The sequence below is a fragment of the Anabrus simplex genome, chromosome 3 (assembly GCF_040414725.1).
Source record: "Anabrus simplex isolate iqAnaSimp1 chromosome 3, ASM4041472v1, whole genome shotgun sequence".
NCBI lineage: Eukaryota > Metazoa > Arthropoda > Insecta > Orthoptera > Tettigoniidae > Anabrus > Anabrus simplex.
Window position 1 is genome coordinate 267,503,836 of NC_090267.1, and position 23,361 is coordinate 267,527,196.

The window sequence follows — 23,361 nt, forward strand, 5'->3', positions numbered from 1 at the left end:
AGGTTTGTGAGATTGATTCCTGCCGAGGGCGATGGATTTTGATAGGAGATAGATCCCGAGCATGCTTTGAATTTGTTTACTTGAAATTCACATAAATGTTGATTTTCTGAGGAAAGGAATACCGTAGGCCTATTGCTGAAAGACCAGGATTTTAATATTTCAACGTTCCCGTGTGTTCCGTAAGACAATAGGTATCAAAAGACACGTATTAGGCCCAGGGTACTTGTTTATGGTAAAGCATGACAGAGAAAAATAAGAAATAAAAGTGCGTTCCAATAAATTGTAGACAGCAATAGGTAGAATTATATGACACAACACTTCGCACAAATGTAAACAATTTATTTATCAGTAAAGCTAATATCCCGCCGAATTTGTTCTTTATTCACTACGTACGATAGCATTAACTCGCCACAAACAGCTGATATTATTACAAAAATGTCGGTCATTGAATTACTTGGCTCTGATTGGCCAATTCCAATCGACCATGCCTTCGACTATTCCTTCAGTGCAGCCAACGTTAGCGCCAACGACAGCTCGCCCGTTTAAACTAAACGAGTGTCAGAAATTGGTGGAGAAAATGGACGCAACTTTAAACTAGGTACTAAAGTTAAACGGGTTTAATTTATACCAGGTTTAACTCGATTTGGAGAAAATGGCCCTAAGCCTTAAACCTACAAACATCACACAGCTACAGTAAAACCTCATTAATTCAAAGTCGTTGGGACACAAAAATCGGACTTCAAATTATATGACTTCGAATTAACCACCAACTCATAGTTCAGATATGATAAACCTTGCCGCGTCACAAAATATTCTTAAGACCTGTTACTGCATGCAATTAACCTTGATACAAAGTTTAAACCTTTCAAATGCCATAGAAGAAAACTATTTCTAAAATGTATCCAATAAGGTGCATTTACAGTATTCAAATAATGCGCTTGGACAATTCACTGACAAACATAACCTCATGCAACGAAAGAAAAAGAAAGCATGATTCAAAGACAAGAAGAAATCTATGCTGGCTCCCCTGTGAAAGTTCTTTCTTCATTGAATTCTGTACTGTATGCATTTGAGATGTTCTGTACTTGCACGGAAAGTATGTACCCGATGTCCTCCAAACATTGTGGCTTATCGAACTTTTCTATGACGAGGGGAGAAAGTCTCTCGCTTCAGTCTTCATTACAAGTTTACATGACAGTACAGTGACTCTGTCCTTGTACGATTTCCCGCTATGGTACTTCTCCCAAAATTCTTCTCGTAACTGCTGCATCACACAGTATTCTAAAACCCATTAATGCATGCAATCACCTTGATTCACAGCTTAAAACATTCAAATTAATGCCATGGAAAAAGCTATTTCCAAAAAGTATCCAGCAAGGTGCATTTACATTATTCAAATAATGCACTTGGATAAATCACTGGCAAACATAACCTTACACAACGAAAGAAAAACACATACGATTCAAAGGTGAGGACAAATTATGCTGGCTCCATTGTGCAAATGCTTTATTTTTTGGTTTGCATTTTTTTAGATGCCTTGTACTAGCACGGGAAGTGCCCGATGCCCTTAAAACATTGTAGCTTGTCGAACTTTGCTATGACGAGGAAAGAAAGTCTCTCGCTTCCATGTGCGTTGCAGCACAGTACAATGACCCCCACCCTTGTACGATTTCCCGGCTGGCACACTCTCCTTTAAAACCAAGTCCGTTTGGGCTTGGCATTAAAAAAAAAAAAGCAGTTTCATTAGCATTTACAATATTGTTCGGTGCGTATGAACTGATTATATGCACGCTTTTTCGCCAACTGTCAGCATCGCCATTGTTCGCAGATTCTACTTCTCTGCACACTGCCTCCTACGTGATATTGTGGCGTTTCTTAAAATGCTGAATGCAAAAGAATTAACATTTTACTCGAACTTAGTAAATATGAAGCACACTGTAGACGCACTGAAGTGAGTGAAAGTATGGAAAATTACCCCAGCAGGTTCCGGAAGAGGCATTCTATCATGACCCGGATAAATTTTGAATTTAAATTACTCTGAAAAATACTTTTTAAAATGTTGAGGCAGTTTTAAATTAAAAGTCTGAATTTCCATAATGGGGACAGACACTGTTCTTTGAATTATGAATTATCCGTATTTCGAATTAAACAGTTTAAATAACATGCAAAACCATACCTCATGTTTTCGGGAACGGGAACTGCTTCGAATTTGACGGGAGTTTGAATTAATAGATTTCAAATTATCGAGGTTCTACTGTACTTCTTGATAATGTAATGTATTGAAATGTGCTTCATTTGCCAGTGGGGGGAATGCTTTGTTCGATTCATGCTATGTATGAAACGTGAGCTGGTTGTTAACATACGGAGTTCCTTCACTTTCTTCTGATGTTAGGTATTTGCTATATTGACCCTAAAAATACAGTATGATAAACTGTATGGTTTAACATTTTTAATATCCCCATATGTAACAAATAAAGATATGTGACTGGTTCTATGGGACAATATTATCCTGATATGACATTAAACCACACAGGACCTAACGGGCTGGCCTCATGGTGTGAGCCGCTTAGCTATTAGCTTACGTTCGGGAGGTGGTAGGTTCGAACCTCGCCATCGGCACCCCTCAAACCAGTTTTCCGTGGTTTGCCATTTTCACTTTAATGAAGGCCACGACCGTTGCCTTCCCAGTCCTAGCCCTTTCATATTGCATCATTGCCGAAAATCTACCTGATTTAGTGCTAACAATAGGGAAAAAGAAAACCATACACAATTGATGTAAGGAAGGACATCTGCCCATAAAACTGGATGAAATAGATGTGCGCAATACGGATAGCAACGCATCCTCACCAAGTCGTGGGAAAAGTGGCAGAGAAAGGAGAAACAAATAAAAGGCTTAGTATGAATGTTTTAAAGTAATGGTGGTAGTGGAAGTGACTATTATTTAAAAAAGATGTACAACTAATACAACTAGGAAATCACCCCTTCTTAACACTAATCAGAAGGGAGGAAAAAACAAGTGGGTTGATTCTTCGAAGCAAGAACAGAAGAAAGAGGATGGTAACAAAGGCCATGAAAATGAGACTCCCTAGGCTTCACAAACCTAGTACTGTTGGGGTCAGAAAAGAACAAGGGTTGATTAGATAAGTCAGATAGGAAAGGAAACCCACCACATATCTGCTTTTCATTTACCTATTACCTATGACAATTTTGAGAATCCACAACCTGTTTCCAGTCATTCAACCACATCAGAAATAGAATGAATGAAACCCCCGTCTAGTAGCGAGGATAGGAACTGTGCCGGCTGCCAAAGCCTGTCGCACTTCTCTGGGGCAATGATTAATTACTGTCAAATGAAATTATATTGGAGAGTGTTGCTGGAATGAAAGATGACGGGTAATACCGGAGTATCCAGAAAAAAAACCTGCCCCTCCAGCACAAATCTCACATGGATTGACTGGGATTTGAACCACGGAAACAAGCGGTGAGAGGCCGGCACACTGCTGCCTGAGGCATGGAGGCTTTCGCCTATGGCAATGAAAATGAAAATCCACAGCCTCTTTCCAGTCATTTGACCGGATCAGGAATGGAATAAATGGAGCCCCTACCAAGCGACGAGGATGGGAAATGTGCCGGCTGCCGAAGTCTGTCGAACTCCTGTGGGACGATTAAGGAATGACAAATGAAAGGATATTGGAGTGTGTTGTTGGAATGAAATATCACAGGGAAAACTGGAGTACCCAGAGAAAAACCTGTCCTGCCTCCACTTTGTCCAGCACAAATCTCACATGGAGTGACTGGAATTTGAACCACGAAACCCAGCGGTGAGGCCGGCGCGCTGCCACCGGAGCCACGGAGGCTCAGCCTATGGCAATATCATAGTGTACTTATGAGCACAATAGGATGAATACCTAGCTGTCAGAAGCAACTCTATATGTCAACAGCTGTCAAGTTCATGTTTCATACTGTATGTAGCCCGAATCGAACAAGGCAGTCCTCAGTTGGCAAATGAAGCCCGTCTGAATACATTACATTTTCTCAAAGTACCTGTCTGATTTTCAAAATAACAGCGCTGAATTCTTAATATTTGCAAGATATAGTCCAGATATAGAAAACAATGTAGTTCTATTTAAAAAAAAAACAAAGTTAGTACTGTTATCTCAGCAGATTCTGACATCCTGGGGAAAGTATTGCAAGTTCAATTATAAGCACCTTGGAAACATTACTGAAAGTGAAAACAGAATGTAGATATCTTGAATGGTTCACTAGTTATTTCATGTGGACATCTTAGCTCTGAATAACCCTTTATTTATTTATTTATTTATTTATTTATTTATTTATTTATTTATTTATTTATTTATTTATTTATTTATTTATTTATTTATTTATAGGTGTCTGTGTTTGTTACTTCTTATGGGAAAATTTGCTTTGGTATATGAATGCTGTGGATAACAAGTATTTTACAGAAAGAATTGTGCTTTGCAATCAAAGGCTTTACTGTATTTCACTAAAATTGGACTAATGAATACTGACCTCCTGCAGTGGCATTTATCTTAGCTTATGCTTCATGAAGCAATAAATTCCCATATAGGCTATGTATTCGCGCACCATAATAGTATACTAAGTGAAATCGATCCAGTGTATAACAATGCAATGAGCTTGCATTTGCAATCAGCGGTAGTCTGTAAGGAAGAAGTGAGCTCCAGAAATTTTCTTGATATTGACTCTCTTTCAGATCATACTTGCCGTATGAGAGAGAAACCTGGGTGGTTCAGGATATCTTATTCATAAACTGGAAGTAACAGATGTGAAATTAGTGATATATTGTTGTGGGAGTAATGGCTGGAAGTTCCTCAGAATTAGGAGTTGCCTCTATGTTCTAGTTTTGGTGTTGAGACAAATGGGGGATAGGTTACCAAGGAGAATAATGGTCTTGGCCATTGACAGAGGGAGACCAATGCGATGGTAGGCCATTTTTAAGAGTGTAGAACTAAATGAGGCCACAGAGCTAATTGCAAATAGAGGATTGAGGAAACATAGGCTTGCAGACTGATTGCTGATAGGTACAATGGTCTTTAAGGAAGATAGGTAGGAGTGTGTGTTCATGCGTGCTCGTATAGCTTGATGTGTTGTGTATTAATTTGGTTAGTAATTAAATTGATTTTCCGTATACTCCAAAGTTGTTTAGTCCTTGCTACCTGAATAATTTTGCTTATTGATTCTAAATTAGAAATATAGGTTTGGCGGGGTGGGGTGGGGGAAGGATTATGTGAGTAAATGTATGTACAGTGGGTACTCATTGTGAAGGCTGGTTGGATCCTAAACAGCTCTGCAGTCAGCTGAAGAGACTTACAAGGAAAATGAAGAGGTAGTTTCCCGTTGCTTTCCTCGCAGAGCCAGCAGTTTCTATTACATATCAATCTGCAAAGCCCACTGAATTGCAAAACTTAATTCACGAGTAAATTTTTTCTTTAAAAGAGGAGCAAATAATTTCTTTGTTATGGTACATAGTATAATTTTATACCAATTTGAAGTAAATTCAGCATTGTTAACGGATATGTTTTTTCTGGGGGTGCATGATAGCAGAGTGTTATATCACCGGCTTCTTACCAAGACTGCTGCAGTTCAAATTCTGGCTAATACATGTACAGGTAGACCTCGGTATACGTGATAGTTACGTTCCGCAGAATTGCTGCGCATACCAAATTCGCGTAAATTGAGAGTCATTTTATATGTACAGTATAGGGTTATGTTCCAGTTTACTCACGTATTATGTTTGAAATAGCAGAGATACTTAATATTTTTACAAAAAATAACCATTATCAAGCTTCTGAAACACATTTTAATGTAAAATTTATACACTTAAAAATTTAACACTGAAACACACAGTAATAAACTAAACTCTGCATACAAGCTCTTGGCTTTAGCTTGAATAGCAGCTTCAGAGAGAGGCATGTATTGTTGGTTGTGATGCTCAATCCAGTCCATGTTTTCATTGCTTCCGAGCGAGATTTGGTCACTCTAGTCACACTTAAGTTAGTAGACAATTGAGCAGTGTTTCGAATTGATTCTCGATTGTCACGGATAGTTCTTACATTGGATTCACTAAGTCCCAAAGCATGCTGAATGTCAACAAAACACTCACCTTTCTCATAACGATCCAAAACTTCTAACTTTATTTCTAACTAATACGACTTTGGTACACGCTTCTTTCCTTCGACAGGCACGCTTTCTTTCCTTTTACCCGGCGTTTTAAATACGAAACCTGTCAAGTGCAACTTTACAGCTCTACTGACCGGAACTGACAATGTGAGTTAACCTGGGTTAACACCACATAAGATGCACATAGCGATGCGCTTGCCCCGTTTAGGGGCGGTATTATAATGAAGGTTTAACTCCTATGCACCCGTAAGCGAACTGATACGCACTTGAGCGGCTGGGCCAGGACTCCACAAACAGCCTGATATGCCGGGGTGCAAGGTCGCATATTGGAGACGTTTGTGACATCTGTTGGCTTTTTCCGTAAACATTTCTAATTGAAATCTGTTCTTGGTGTCTCAAAGTGTCACCAAAGTGCTCTGGTATGCTTCTTTGGCAAAGAGAATTGATTAAAATATCGATCGAGAAATCTGTATTCTGTTGTTGACAAGATGGCCGAGAAGGAAGTTGCTTACTCGCGTGATATGCTCGGTAATAGCGAAATTCAAAGCATACTTGATGTTTTAGGCTCTGATTTCAGCAATGATAGTGAGGAAGAAGTTATTAGTGATCCTGTGCATGAATGAACACGAAATGTATCACTAGAGATCTTTCGCATAGTAATATCGTACGGCATGGAATGCCGAATGAACTTTCTCCCGCCCTTCAAGATCCGATTACGACTGCCGGATTTGAATCTACGATCTTGGTACCTAGATGTGAACACTTTACCACTGATCCTCAGACTGAATCTTAATAATAATAATAATAATAATAATAATACACTGAGTGAGATATACAGCTGTAAGTTCGTATTTGGAAGATAGGTTCGAATCTTATCATTCGCTGCCTCGTGATTGGTTTCCCATTAGTTCCTTATTTCCAAATCAGGCAAATGTTAGGCTCATGTTGTATTGATTTCCTATTATTTCCTTATTTCAAAATCAGGCAAATGTTAGGTTCGTGTTGTATAATTAAGGCCATACCACACACTAAAGAACTTCCAAGGTAAGATAAGTTAATGAAAAATTTAAGTTATCAAAGGGATTTTTTATTTGTTATATTTCTGTATTGTTCTGTTTTTTGTCATGAGCAATAGCATGGAATTTCTCAATAATATAAAACAGGTCCCGTGATAATACGCGCAGTTGATCACCCACTATACTGTTTTAACCGAAAGCTTGTAACACCGAGGTTGCATACTAACAGGTTGGCGGATTCCTAGCACTGTCAGAGCAAAAGGCAGGTGGGTGCATATGGGTTAAACTGAAGATTGAGTTAAACTGTAACTTGAGTTTAAACTGATTTTGAGTCTTATAATGGCCGGCCTAAGTTAAACTGAGGTGAAGAAGGACCTATACGATCTTGGTAGCAGTGACTTGCAAGAAAAGATGACTATCGATAATGTTTTGCAGTGACTTGCAAGAAAAGATGACTATCGATAATGTTTTGTTCACTTCTTGTAGGGAAAATGGCGGATAAAAACAATAAACGTTGTCCTAACTGTAAGGAAATAGAATTGCTTGTGCAATTAGTACAGAAATAAATATATATGTGAAACAGTGGCCTTATGAATTCCTTCGAAATCCCCCATTAAAATAAACATACTACCGAAGGCATAAAACTGCAATGCTATTAGTAGCTGACTGAGGGGTTCTACAGCATGATTTCTGAAATGGAAGGAAGTTACTTTATTTTATAAAATTTACACTTTTGACACTCAAACAGTTCAAAAAGTCATTTTTACATTCTTACCTTTTCGTTGCATGTTTTATTATAGCACCAATTTGCTGAAATAGGGTTATGACAGTCTGTTTTGTAAGTCTAAACCTATTTAAAAACTGTTTCATTCCATATATGAAAGTGACATGCCCTTGCTCGAAAAACGCGTGGTGCCTATGGTCGTTCAATAATTTGAACATCATCGCTTAGCATTTCTTCAAACACCTCAAAAATATCTTCGAGATCCATTCGTTGTAAGATTACTGTATTCTTAAACTCCAGTTTAAATGGTAGATGAGTGGCAGTAAAAATTAATCTCTAGTTAAAATTTAAGATTACGTTTTATAATACGCGACTAACAGATAAACCAAAGTTTAAAGTGAACTAACAGTTTAAATCTCTATTATAATACTGGCCCTTAACCTTGGCGCGCAACGTAGTGTACATTACAGAGTTTAGCATGCATGTCTGTACCCACCTTAGGGCATTACAGCTTGCACGTACTCTCAACAGATGGCAGCACTAGACTTAAAACCAAAATTGCGGAGAACGAATCCGTTTATAACTGGGTTTGCTTGTATGTGGGATTTAAAAAATTAAAACTCTCACATCAGTGTTTCAAATTCCATGTAAAACAGGAGGTCACATGTCTATGAAAACTATTTCAGTAGTCATGCTTTATAATTTTTGGAAGAAACTTGGAAGCTCCAGCATGGGTCGGAACCACTAATTGAGTTCACTACTTGGTAAGTGTCATTTACCTGTAAGCTTGCATTGAAGAGATTACTAGTTCAACAGTTGGTCTGAACAGTTTATCAGCACTGCCTACCTAGAAGTATAATCTACGCTAAAGGTTAACTGCACTTTGTTGTCTTTGTAAATACCTTAGTAAGTGAATGGTAGTATTTTGTACAAAACCAATGCATATACAGATTTTTTTTTTTTTTTTAAAGAAAGTGTTGGGTAGTTTAATTTAAATTTCTAGTGGATTTTGTGTGTCAATGTCCATTATAGAGGGCTTTCGTGTTAGACGAGTTATTTTCAGTAAATAATATGGGTTTGTATCATGGGCCTAGAAAATTGTTCATTTAGGAGGGGTATCCACTTTTCAGGAGTGTCTGTTTAGAAATTACACTCCGGTAGATCTTTTGTATCAGATAATATTTTATATACTTATTAGATTAATAATGAAAGGCTCTTTCTTCTGGAGTTGTATTATGCATTTACCCTGAAACAAACTCCTGAATCACTCTTGATATGGATTTGTTACAAATTATTAATAATTTGTGAAATTTAAAATGGGTATAAACATAGATCATTTATCAGCAAGTTTTTGCTTTGATTTGTTTTTTAATCGATTTTTCATATTTGAAATGTTGCTTTCATTTCAGGGACCCAGAAGCTTCATTGGGTGGTGAGCTGATTCTAGGAGGTTCTGATCCTAAATATTACACTGGAAACTTCACATATCTTCCTGTAGATAAGAAGACATACTGGCAGTTTAAAATGGACCAGTAAGTATCAAATTAACTACAGTAGAGTCTCGATTATCCGACCTAAACGGGACCTGGAGTACGTCGGATAACCGAATATGTCGGATAATACAGAATATCTTTGAAGATGAACTGAAACAATCAGGAAGGGTATACTGTATTGCTATGTTTTACGGTACTCTATTTATTGAATTATCAATTCAATTGTACATTACACGCAGTATTGAACGAAAACATTCCAGATGTCTTACGAAAAGAAAATTTTCTCCACAGATATTAAGCCGCCTAATGCCGTACAGTTTTTTCCACCGATCATACCACCCAGCACTGGCAGGAAAATTAGGGTCCCCTTAATTAAACTCCTTCTGGAAATACACAGCCTTTTCCTGCAGAATGGGACCAGATATTGGTAGGCCCTTTTCCGGGTGTTGAGATAACCAAAGAAATAGTGCTTCACTTACTTTTTCGTACTCACATTTGTTCAATGTTTTTCTCTGCTCTGGTAGAGCACCAATTTTCAATTTCTTCCCTCTGATTTTTTCCAGTCTCCCACTGTAACACACCCAACACCATAATCTGAAGCCACATTTTGAAGAATTTCCCCTTTGTCCAGTGCTTTTAATGCACTCAACTTGTCTTCCCTAGAAACAACCACTTTCTTCAATTTACTCGCTATACTCACAGAGGATATGAAAATTATAACATCCGCACCCAACCAATACTACAGTGAACAATTACTGAAGACTCACTGCACCTGTCCTTGAGAAAAAAACTGTCCTACCGCCAGCGGTCAGGCCAGGCTTGTTCCATGGACCCACCCTCCACACCGGGTGTGCTTGAATTTAGTCTCCACCAAAAGTTAAAATTAAGTCTACCAATGTCGGATAACACGGAATGTCGGATAAGCGAGGGTCGGATGAGCGAGACTCTACTGTATGTGTTAATGTTTGATTTCTTGAAATAGATGTGTATTTAACCTATTTATGTGTTTTGTTTGATTTGTAGAGTAATTGTCGGTGGTGCATCAGAAAGTGTGTTCTGCACAAATGGTTGTGAAGCTATTGCTGACACTGGCACCAGTCTGATAGCTGGGCCAACAGAAGAGGTGGAGCGTCTGAACAGAGCTATTGGTGCTACACCCATTCTTGGTGGAGAGTTCATGGCAAGTTTTTGTAATGCTTTGTAAACTGTAAAATATCATCATCATCATCATTTCCAGTTTCCAGCTTCCTGGGTCGGGTTGTGAATCAAGGACCTCCATCGCTGCCTGTCTCTCCACCACTCTTCTTTTTTAAGTACATCTTCCGGTTTTCCTACCCTCTTCTCTATGCACTCCCACACTTAATCTGTCCATCTCTTTCAGGGTCTTCCTCGAGGTCTCTTTCCTGTTAACTTCTCTGAAAAAACTTTTTTTTTTGGCTCTCTCCCTCTCTCTCTCTTCTCCCAGTCTCAACATATGCCCATACCACTTTAGCTTTGTTGTTTCTATCCTGTCTTGAAGTTTCAAGAATCCTGTCCTTTTCCTTGTCTCATCATTTCTAATTCTATCCTTTCTGGGTGCTTGCCCTTGATACCTCTTAGGAATTTCATCTCCGCTGCCTGTATTCTACTCTGCTCTCGTTTTGTTGTAGTCCACAATCCATCTGCATAGATTAGTATGGGTTCATAATAGGTTGAATATAATACTTTCTTACATTTCTTCCGGACATCTTGGTTCCAGAAAATACCCTTTACACTCTGGTAGAAGCTGTTTGCCTGTTGTATTATTTTCCCAATTTCCTCGCTTATCTTTCCATCTTCTGTGATCACACTTCCCAAGTACACTTAGTGTCCAAAAGTTAAGCATAATCACTAAACGAGGCCATAACGCCTAATAGGAATGTCAGACGGATTGATGAACAAATGGGAGCTGAATTCACACACCACATGTCACACAACTTGTCCAAAAACTTGTCCTCGGACCCCTAACAGCCACACATGCTTCGCAGCAACGTGGCATGCTCTCTGTCAGATAGTCCAAGAGCTCTTGTGGCAGTCGATCCCATTTCTCCGAAAGGGCAATGTGAAGGTCTTGGAGGGTACTTGGTGGAGGCTGAAGGGATGCAATTCGCCTCTCTAATGCATCCCAGGCATGTTCTATAGGATTCAGATCTGCAGACCTTGCTGGCCAGTCCATGCGATGAACGTCTTCCCCGGCCATAAATTCATCCACCAGAGCAGCGTGGTGCGGTCGGGCATTATCGTCCATTAAGAGGAAGTCTGGACCAACTGCACCTCTGAAGAGTCGAACATGTAGTCTCAGTACCTCATCCCTTTATCTCCGAGCGTTAAGTGTTCCTCGGACCACCCATGAAGATGTGCAGGTCCATACGGCCATTCAAAATGATACCGCCCCACACCACGATGCCACCACCACCATACTGGTCCCGTTCCGTGATGTTCCTGTGGTTGTATCGGCAACCCAGTCCTCTCCAGATTAATGTGCGACAGGAATCTTTCTGCAAACTGAAGCAGGATTCATCTGTGAAGAGAACATGCCTCCCTCCATTCATTCATGGTCCAGTTTAGATATTGACGGCTCCATAGTAAACGGGCCCGTCTCTGTGCTGGAGTGAGCATGACGCACACCGCTGAATGTCGGGCAAACAGCCCTGTTGTTCTGAGCCTCCGGTACACAGTTTGCAGGGAAACGGCAACCCCTGAGACGGCTGCAAGCTCCACCGACAATTGTCTTGCAGGTGCAGTCCGAATTCGTCAGGCGGTTAAATCCAGATATCGGTCCTGCTGTGGGGTGGTTACCCTTGGTCGACCTGGTACTGGCCTATGACTAACATCTCCCATGTCTTGAAATCTTCTCCAAAGCCTGGAAATGACACTTTGTGGCACGTTCAAGGATACAGTGACTTTGGTCTTTGTCTGTCCTGCTTCCAGGTGGCAGAGTATTCTACCCTGCAAAAATGGGGTCCAAATGGCGTCGTAGTGCCATTATGTTGTCACGAAGTGTCCCATACGAACTGTCTGGGCACACTGTCATAAGCTTTCTCAATATCAATAAATGTCATCACTATGTCTTTTCCAAACTCCCAACTCTTCTCCATCATATGTCTTAATGTAAAAATCAGGTCAAACGTTGATCTGTCTTTCCTAAAACCATACTGTTCTTCCATTTCTCCTTCTAGCTTCCTCCTCAGTCTTCCTGCCAATACTCTTTCTAAGATCTTAGCTACATGGGCAATAATGGTGATCCCTCTGTGATTATTACATTCCTTTTTATCACCTTTTTTAAATATTGGGATAATTAAACCCTTTCCCCACTCTTCTGGGATCTCTTTCTTCCTGCAGATTATTTTAAATAATCTATACAGCCATTGTAGCCCAATTGGTCATGCTGCTTTTATCACTCTGTCATTTCCGTAGTTGCCTTATTCACTGCTGCTTTACCGTTCTTCATCTTTTGTATGGCTTCCTCTATTTCTAACATCGATATCTCCTTTTCTTGTTCTTCTTCCTTCCCCATTGTTTCTTCTTGCTCCTTCTCATCTACCAGTTCACTATATTTAATATTTAGTCATTCTGAGAAGTATTCTTCCCATCTTTTTAGTATGTCATCTCTTTGAGTCAATAACTGCCCTGTTTGTTTTTACAAATTTTGTATCTTCCCTATTTCTTAAACTATTCTTCACCAAATCATACAAAAACTTTTTACTTCCCTTTATATCCTCATGCAATGTTCCTATGAAACTTTCCCAGCTCTTCTGTTTCTCTTCTTGTTTTATTTTCTTACATACATTTTTGGCTTCTTTATATTTCTGTCAATTTTCTATACTATTGATGCCTATCCACTTCCTCCAAGCCATTTGTTTGTCTTTAACTGCTTCCTTTACCCTGCTATTCCACCAAGGAGTCTCCTTTTCCTTTTTCATCCCTGATAGTCTTCCACATGTGTTTACTGCACACTTACAAAACCATTTCTGAAACATGTCCATTCTTCTTCCACACTAAAACCATAAAATTTGTTAAAATGTAACCTGATTTTAGGACTTGTGCACCGCCAACTGTGTCGAAGTTATCATCATAGTCAGCTTTTATGAATAACTAATTTTTCAGTGTGTTAGAATAAATATGTCTTGTAATAATTTCCATCCCGTGCCTTAAATAATGAATTATAACTCTGCAATTATTTTTTCAGATTGATTGCTTAAACATTCCCAACCTTCCTGTCATAGATTTTGTTCTTGGTGGGAAGAAGTATTCTTTGGAAGGGAAGGATTATGTCCTCACGGTGAGTATTGCTACTGAAAAAAATAAATGCAAATTTTCACTTTTTTAAGAATACAGAAGACATGTATTTTAATGAGTATAGAGTTTTCACGACTGCATTGTACTTGAAATCAACTTTCAACCAAACAAATATTACCTGCGCTACCATAGCTCAACTGGCAAGAGCATCCGATACTAAATCGGAAGGTTGTGGGTTCTGTACTTAACATCTCTTCGGTACATACTGTAGTTACTTAACACAGTCTAATACGTTGAAAGTTTACTTTGAGAAATTGGTATTTTATTGCGAGGGTGTACGATGGTGGGTTTCCATCTGATCTCAGTTTATAAGTCCACTTCTGTAATGTAATTGTTTGCATTATTAGCTGCTGTCCTCGGTGGGGGGTGGGGGGCAGGGTTCAATTCTCAGTACAATCTGAAAAGAGCTGCACCACCTCAGGACGTGGACACGAATGTACATTTACAATTTAATTACCTCAAGGATGTGTATTACACCCATGTCTGGGATTTGTGTGTTGGATGTCTTTCCACCTTTTTAATAAGCGGTGAAGTTGGTTACAGTAGTGCGTGCTCAATCCAAGGATTACTTTTCCGGATATCATTCTAATTCAACAATCCATAGCGAGAAAGTGTGTGCGTGCTTCCGCAAGTATATTTCGTACAGAAATTAAATTTATGGGTGCAACTGTCTAAAAACTCTGAAGGAGATACCTGAGAGTTCTCTTTCTCCATCTCACTGATATCCTTACCAATGGACAGATATTGATATGCACGGTGTGCAACTTTCATAAACTTGTAATCTACAGTAGATTCAAGCTCCCAGACTGCTTTCCTATCAGTTTTACCAATGCACATTATACATATCATTCATACATCTTTTCTTTTTGTCTTCCATTCCTGGACAAGTACATCATTCTTCCTCTGAAGTTCTGAGTCACCTCTTTTCAGTTTTGCTGGCTTGAGCCCTGAATAACACTTATATTCATCCCAGTTGTTCCAAGTATTCCAGTACTGCACTGGAGAAACACTGCAGCAGTATGGACACTATTATAGTAATCATTCAAATAAACTGATTCCACATATTCAGATTGGCTCCTGTCTTCAACAGTATTGCTTTCTTCAACTTTATACCTTCCCCAGAATATATTTCTAGGTTACACTGAGATTTGCTGATGTTATTTTATCTGAGACTACAGAAGATCTGGAGAAATTGCTGAATGGTATAGACAGAGCCTTGGGTAAGGAGCAAAAGATGAAAATAAACAAGTCCAAAACAGAAGTAATGGAGTGCATTCGAATGAAATCAGGTGATGCAGGAAATATTAGATTAGGAAATTAAGTCTTAAAGGAAGTAGAAGAATATTGTTACTTGGGTAGTAAAATAACTAAGGATGGCAGAAGTAAGGAGGATATAAAATGCTGACTAGCACAAGCAAAGAAGGCCTTTCTTAAGAAAAGAAATTTGCTCACTTCAAACATTGATATATTAATTAAAAGGATGTGTTTGAAGACTTTCGTCTGGAGCATAGCATTGTATGGAAGTGAAACATGGATGATAACTAGCTCAGAAAGAAAGATAATAAAAGCTTTTGAAATGTGGTGTTACAGAAGAATGTTGAAGGTGAGATGGATAGATCGAGAATCACTAATGAAGAGATACTGAATCGAATGGGTGAGAGGAGATCGATTTGGCTAAATTTGATCAGATGATGCTTGTTGTTTTAAGGGGCCTAAAATCGAAGGTCATTGGCCCCAATTTGACCAGAAAAAGAGATAGAATGATAGGACACATCTTAAGACACACAGGTCCTGTGCAGTTTTTTGAGAGAAGTGTGGTGGTAAGAACAATAGGCGTAGAACAAGTTATGAATATGACAAGCAGACTATAGCAGATGTAGCATGCAGCAGTTACATAGAAATGAAAGTATTAGCACAGGATAGGGTGGTATGGAAGCTGCATCAAACCAATCTATGAACTGATGACTTGGACAACAACACTGACTACTTCAAACACCATTCTGACCACAAAGCCACATTATCACATTGACGACGGACCCTGAACAGAGGCTGCTTCCCCATGTAGATCTGATAGTTCAGGCCTCCATAAAAGAAATTACACTGCTGCACTCAAACTAGTGTAACTCGAAAAGTATTCAAGATATCGACCTCAAACTTGGAACATATACTCGCCAGGTTGCTTAGTAGTCTGTACTTGTGATACCTTTCAAAGCAGTACTGTTTGTGGCTCCATTTAAGTCTTTTATGTAGTAGGAATGCCCTGTTCATGTATTCATTGTTTTCAAGTATGCAAGGATTTCTCTTTACGGATACTCCCCACTTAGTGTTAGTGTTAATCGTTAGAAGTATAATTCACTGTCGCTCGGTACGTATTATAACCGGTCTTTACATAATCACAATTGTTGGTAGCTGTCGGCAACTGAATATGCCGTGCCGTGTTGACATCCGCACTGGAGCTCCAGGGAATAGCTCTACATATCCAAAATTATTTTGTTAAATACATGACGGTTTAAAGAAAGAAAGATGCAGCAAGAATTTAAATTGCATGACTACACCGTTTGGAACTCCTAATCTCGTCCACAATTTCATTAATAATCAAGGAAATATGAGGTTCATAAAAGCGAGAATTATCGTAGCCCGGCACCTATGGTTGGCTGTCACCTGTCATCAGCTTAGAAACTACGAGAATTCTCAGTGCTCATCACCCATGTGGCACATCAGGCAATGAATCTGCATATAAATGTTGAAATACTTTGTCGTTACATAGAGCACGTTGCCCATCTTACACAATGATTCTTGACGCGTAAGAACACCCGTGTGTATACGAAGTTTCCATGGCTACAAAAACTATACGATAAAAAAATATATACATCAACACTAAAATCTACGATCCCTCTACTTCATGAAATGATTGAAAGTAGTTTGCCTTCATTGTTGCTAAAATTCCTTCCTTACCATATCTACCTGAATCTGCTCATTGAAGAAGCTACAAACGATGCCCATACGTAAAGATTGAGATCGCCGGGGCCCGTCAGCAACTGCTGGCCGCAGTACTACGAAGATCTCCGGGGCCGGTCGTCCATGTGTTAACTCATTTTCTAGGGTTAAAGATCCAAAGGGAAAGCTGTCCTCTCCAAGGATTCATACTCTCATCTAGCTACTATTCTGGTTCATACACATTCTGAATATATCTTGAAAAATAATCATCTGTTTGCCTTCATTGTTGCTAAAATTCCTTCCTTACCATATCTACCTGAATCTGCTCATTGAAGAATATTGGTGTTGCAATCAGTTAATCTGTCATCCAGTAATCAATATTCATATCTTTACATACTTGTTCCCCAAAAGTGTTTCAGTTCATTCACTGAATTATCTGTTCACTTTAACATAAAGAATTGAATATATTACAAGTTTTCCGAAACCTTGCTTTTATGTCTGTAATTACTACTGATATTCAACTTCCAACCTGTTTTTTAGTTATTTAAACTCTCAAAACATTGCAAATTATGTACAATGTAACAAATTTGCTATGTTTTGAAAAAAAATGAGTGATATTTGGAGCAATTACTGAAAAGTATGCGCAAAATTTCAATTTGTAACAATTTAATAGATTTTTTCGATAGTATTGAGTTTGTGCTCGACAATAATGGATCATTTACACAATGCAAGCCAAAAATATAAAAATTTATAACGCTGATTGAAGGAAGACCAGACTCTGTGATATGCTAAGTCATAACCAGAACTTCTGTATTTTCTTGCATAATTAACGCCCTTGCATAATTTACGCATCCCAATTATTTTTGGATCCCAAGTGGAGAAAAAGAAATGTTCACGTATTTGACGTACCCACTTCTTCGAACATCCATCACGCAGCTCTGGATGCGTTTTGAAATAAAGATGTCAACTACTCAAGCAGCAGCTTTCATATTGCTAAAGGGGGCATTCCAAATATAAGGCAATGTGCTGTTATTAGCCATTAGGAAATCCCACTGCACTAGTTCAGTGAGAGAATCAGCCCAGTGACGCTCTATTCCAGTCTGGTACGAGCATAGTTTTCAGAGTGTTTCAGGTACAGGACATTCTGTGATCTCAAAATTATTGGTTAGTCCACAGTGAGCAACTATTAAGAGTAATACTGCATCATATAAACTTGCGGTGATGAGTTACACTGAAACATAAAGGAATAGAAAAGCGGGCCGCAAGTACAGTAGAAGTTCGTTATAGCAAGAATTTATAACAGCGAAACTTTTACTCGCTATAATGGATTGTCATTATATCCGATTTTTGTAAAAGAAGGCGAAACCCCCATGCACATTAAAATCAGTATGAAACGGCAGTCATCTTGCACAAAACTTGCATTTTCGCAGATAATATCTATTCTATGGCTTACTTATTTGTTATTTTTCGAAATCTGATATTATGTGAAAGTGTATGTTTAATTTCATTCTGAAAAATTATAGTACCATATTTCTCGGAATCCGAGGCGCCCCAACCTTTTCCTTCAAAATATTTATATCAGTCTTTAAAAATGCCTTGTAAAATCATATGAATGCCTTTCTTATACAGTACACATTTTAGACTATTTTTAGATGTTGAACATTGGCTTTACTTATGGCGTATTATTTTTCGGCTGCACAATTAATCTCTATTTCAGCGGGTTTAATAACCATTAACTTATAATTGGCACCATAATATCGAAGAGAAGCCATTGAAAATTTGCCGGCAACAACTATTTCACGCTTCTCTACAATACGACGATCCATCAGGAAAACATTCTTGCTTACTATAAAACTGTTACTTTCACTCAGCGTCAAGTATAACTGGCTGGCTGCCGCTACACGCACGTCTCACTTGCCAGCTTTGGCCAACTTCAGCAGCTAGCGATGAATAGGCCTAATCGCAGACGTTGTAGGTCAACGAACGAGTTTATTGCGCCGTGGTATGGCAATTGCGCCCTTGCGTTTTTTGTGCACATACCTCACAATTTCATCTGCGACGTCTTTAAAGTGTCCATGTTGCGGACCACTGAATGCATTTTTTGTGCTGTACGCATTTTAAGCTATTCTTGTCTTCATGCTAATGCCGAATATTGGCTTTAGTTAGGCCTATACCGTATTTTCTTTCGGTTGCACGATTATTCTACATTTCCGAGTGTTTAATAACCATTAACTTAAAATTGTTATCATAATATCGACGAGCGCCTGCTGAAAATTTGCCGGCAATACCTTGTTCCACGTATCTGTACAGTACAATGATCCATCACGAAAATATTCCTGCTATCTATAAAACTTAATTTTACTAAGCGCCGGATACAGTGGACGCGCTATAACTCTGCTACTGAGTAGTCATGGCCTTTCTAAGAATTCGAAGGCTCGCATTTTTTATGCCATTCTGCAGATTTGATAAATGATTGTGTAGAGAGGCTAATATTATGTAATTCTCTCTTCACTATTTCCCAAGCGACGTTACACACAGGCACTGAACAACCGGTTGCTGCGGGCTAGCGATGTATAATAAAGAGACGGTCGTTTATTGTCAACAAGTTTTGTGTGCACGCAGGGCGGGGGGAGGGGTGAAAAAGTAGCACCGTGGTTACTACGGTAGTTGCCAAGACCGGGAATGCAAGACGACCCTTGATATTTCACATGATATTCTGAGGAAGATAGATATATAAAGAATGGGTGAGCCCTGCCTTTGCAGGGCTCCACACGTAGGTCTGTGAAGACCCTTTGTGTCCCTTAAACGGGTTTGCCTAGTCCAGCCCTAGTGCTCCTATAAAGGGCACCAGTGTCCGGATGTTGGCATTCCTGATGTCTTCCAGGCTCACAAAATGTGAGCCAAGATATCGATGTCTAGTGCTTGCAAGTGCCTCGCACTGACACAACACATGCGCGTGTGTCTCTTCCTCCCTACCGCATCTTCTACACATCGGATCTTGACTGATTTTCATGATGTGTATTCTGAGGAAAAAAATGTCTTGGATTTGGAGAAATACTGTACGGTATCACTCCAGAGGCTTCTGTGGTAAACATTTCCGTTTTCTTCTTCAAACGGTGTCATATAACCTAACCTGACCTTATATGTATCATGTAAACATATTTCAGACGCATGTAGAGAAATGATAACCTCCTCGCTAAAACTGACATGGGAATAGCCATTTCGAAATTTAACTATCCTCTGAAATCGGTGGTGTACTCTGCCATATCTAGGGGTGTATCACATTCCTACTTAATTTCAGTATATAACATTAAAATTAAGAAACCGTTTACTTCAGCCTTTATTTTTAATGAATTAACAACTGCAATCGGCCATGTTATTTACGCATTTATTACGAAAACGAGTTATCCTCCTTCATTTCGAATTTCCTTTAGAAAACGGCAGTCAACAGATATTACTAATCAAATTGAATATCGCCTTCGAATTTCGACGAGAGAGCTCACAAATACACATAGCGAGAACACTATACCTTATCGAATATGATCGATCGCATTTTGTGGCAAACATTTCAGTTTTCTTATTCAAACAGCGTGACCTAACTTAACCGTACTATATTTATCGCGAATACTTGCGTTTTTCTAGCGCAAGTAGAAAGTACACTTCTCGCTAAAAATTTATGCTATAATAGTCTTTCTGAAATTAAACAGACGCGAAAAAATAGAAACTAACCTCTGAAATCAATGATGCACGCTGCCATGTATTGAGGTGTATTCCATCCATATTGCAGTATTTAGCATTAAAATTAAGCGATCGTTTCCTCAGCCTTTATTTTTAACAAGTTAACAACTGTTATCAGACACTTTATTACGCAGAAAGTTCTCTTTCATTTTGACTTTTCTTTCCGGAGCAGCAGTTGACGGGTATTACTAATCGACTACGACATCGCCTTCGAATCTGGATGAGAGAACTCGCTAGTGGAAATAGTGAGGAAATGATTCCGAAGGAGATCAGTCTCATGCAACATAATCGCTGGAATGCATAAATATTGGTAATCGCTGTAACCGAAGGGTAATACACAGTTTAATATATGAATTTTGAAGGGACCAACAAAAATTGTCGTTATAGCGGGGTTCTTGTTATATGCCGTACTCACTATAGCAGACGTCCACTGTATTCAGTTTCCGAATGCAACGTGCGCTACCGTTGTAATAGAGAAGTGCACTTAAAGCGACCAACAAATCTCGCAAAGCATTTCATGGGCCATAAAGTAGTAAGTTTCCACAAGTAGAGGATCTGCTTGAATATATGATTTCATCACGCAACATTGGATAAGGCATTTCTCACGAAATGCTGTATTTTAAAGAACGAGAAATAGCCTTCTGCACATGAAATCAGTGTCTCGGATTTGAAGGTTAGACGTGGCTGGATGATTAATTTTATGAAGAGAAATGGACTTTCTCTTTGGCGAAAAACAACATTATGCCAAAAAATGACTATTGATTTCAACCAAAAAGTAATTGATTTTCATCACTTTCAATATTGAGAAGCATAAAGTGAAGGAATATTTGATCTCCCAAATAGGAACCGTGTGTCAGATGCCAATCAATTTCCACATACCACAAAGTCGAACAATCGATAAGAAAGGGACATCGAGTGTTATCGTACGCGCTACCGGAAGCGAAAAACGACTATGTACTGCAATGCTGCTGTAACAGCTGATGGCAGAAGGCTTGCACCTTACGCTGTTCTAAAACTAAAACAATGCCTAAGGTAAAATTTCCGTGCAGGATCCACGTTCGTATCGTAGAAAAGGGGTGGATGGGCACGTCACTAATACAAGATTAGACACGAACGGTATGGGCCCTTCTCGTGTTCGACAGTTTTCTTTTTTTTTGCCGGTATGTCATTGTCATGACATTACATGAAATGTACTTTTATTAGTTAATGTTTATTTCACTTCAGGTCATATTGTCAGCTTGTAACAGGAAGAATATTTTCCAGTATTGGTACTTCATCCCGCTTGTATAACTTACCTGATGTATACCTACCCTATTTGACTTTTCAGAAGAAATCCCACACCGGAATTTTACGCCAAATGACTATAACTGCAAATGAGTTGAACCAATTGTGTTTATATTATATATGATGTACTGTATCTTTCAAATGTAAATGAATTGTGAATAATTTTTAAATATCTGAATTCCTTGAATAATTTACGCATCTGAAGTTTTCGCCTGTATTTTTAGTCAAAAAAGTGTGTTAATTACGCGAGAAAATACGGCACTGTATCTCCACTTATTAAGTTGCTTACAATTAAGGAATAGTGCCTAGTAATACACATGAAAGATTGCTATAACAAATGAAGGTGGAGGCTCATGCCTAGCCCGCAGTACAATCTCCACGTAGCGAGTTGCGTACCATAAAGGAGCAAAACCTTTACATAAACGATATCAGTGCAACTATGCAGTGCAAAATAATAGGTGACAATAGGCACACCTGAAGCACAAACCAAACTAAATGGTTGCCTACATAGTCATAATATTAAATACACATATAGAACCAACACACCCCAATAGTTAACAATTCAATACACAAGTATCCAAGATAACTTAGTTGCAAATTACTGAATAATATTTAAATTCTTGCACCAAGCAAAACTCCTCTGTTGTCATGGGACAAATGTCCTTAATTAGGTTGGCGGTCCCACCAATCACCAACACTTGTGTGTCCCCCTGGGAGCAAAGTTATCAGTTTATTTCATGTCATAACAGGGATAAAATTTGCCCCATCATTTTCAACTTGTATAGGTTAGATTACTGTACATAGCCTACATAAACGGTGTAATGTTACCTGTCATTGATTATTTACCAACCAACTTTTTAAAAAAAACTTTGCAAAGTAATTTTTTTTTAATGTGTTGCACAGGCTGGAAGTATTCCTTATGCCAAGGTTATCAGAGAAAAATATATTCCTGCCATGATGAAAGAGTGCCGGTCCCGTGGTGTAGGGGTTGTGTGCCTGCCTCTTACCCGGAGGCCCTGGGTTCGATTCCCGGCCAGGTCAGGGATTTTTACCTGGACCTGAGGACTGGTTCGAGATCCACTCAGTCTACATAATTAGAAATGAGGAGCTATTTGATGGTGAGATAGTGGCCCCGGTCTAGAAAGCCAAGAAAACGGCCGATAGGATTCGTTGTGCTGACCGCATGACACCTCGTAATCTACAGGCCTTCGGGCTGAGCAGTGGTCGCTTGGTAGGCAGAGGCCCTTCAAGGGCTTTAGTGCCATTGTTTTTTTTTTTTTTTTTTTTTTTGAAAGAGTGGAACTCTTGAGGACAGAAATTGGTGGTGTATTTTGATTAAACCACAAACAAATGCAATGAATGTACTTTTGTTGTGGTATTTAAAATAATAAAGCCTCCAGCTTTTGTGGAAGTAAATGTCCATGACACTCTCTCTCTCTCGCGCGCGCTTTAAAAAGCAGATCAAAATTGTGCTCTATAGCTGGTTTGGGCACACTGGAAAAAAAAAAAAAAAAACCATCCAGCTTGATGATGTGGCCTTTGTCAGATTAAACACATCATATGGTAAAATGTTTTGACACACTAGGAAACATTCTAATTGATGGTGGTGTGATCATCCTGTGACATTCCTGGAAAATGAGGAATTTGGTGGGAAAAATTCCAGAGTTGAATTTCTTCAGAATATTAAGGAAGA

General features: G+C 38.9%; 1 protein-coding gene across 1 annotated transcript in view; it reads left to right on the forward strand.

The window, feature by feature from the left end:
- cathD (cathepsin D) overlaps positions 1-23,361 on the forward strand; it is a 45,891-nt gene that overhangs the window by 21,325 nt on the left and 1,205 nt on the right. Inside the window, exons 6-8 of the mRNA XM_067143019.2 lie at positions 9,309-9,431; positions 10,416-10,572; positions 13,600-13,692. Of these exons, the coding sequence (XP_066999120.1) occupies positions 9,309-9,431; positions 10,416-10,572; positions 13,600-13,692 (373 nt within the window). The remainder of the gene's footprint in view (positions 1-9,308; positions 9,432-10,415; positions 10,573-13,599; positions 13,693-23,361) is intronic.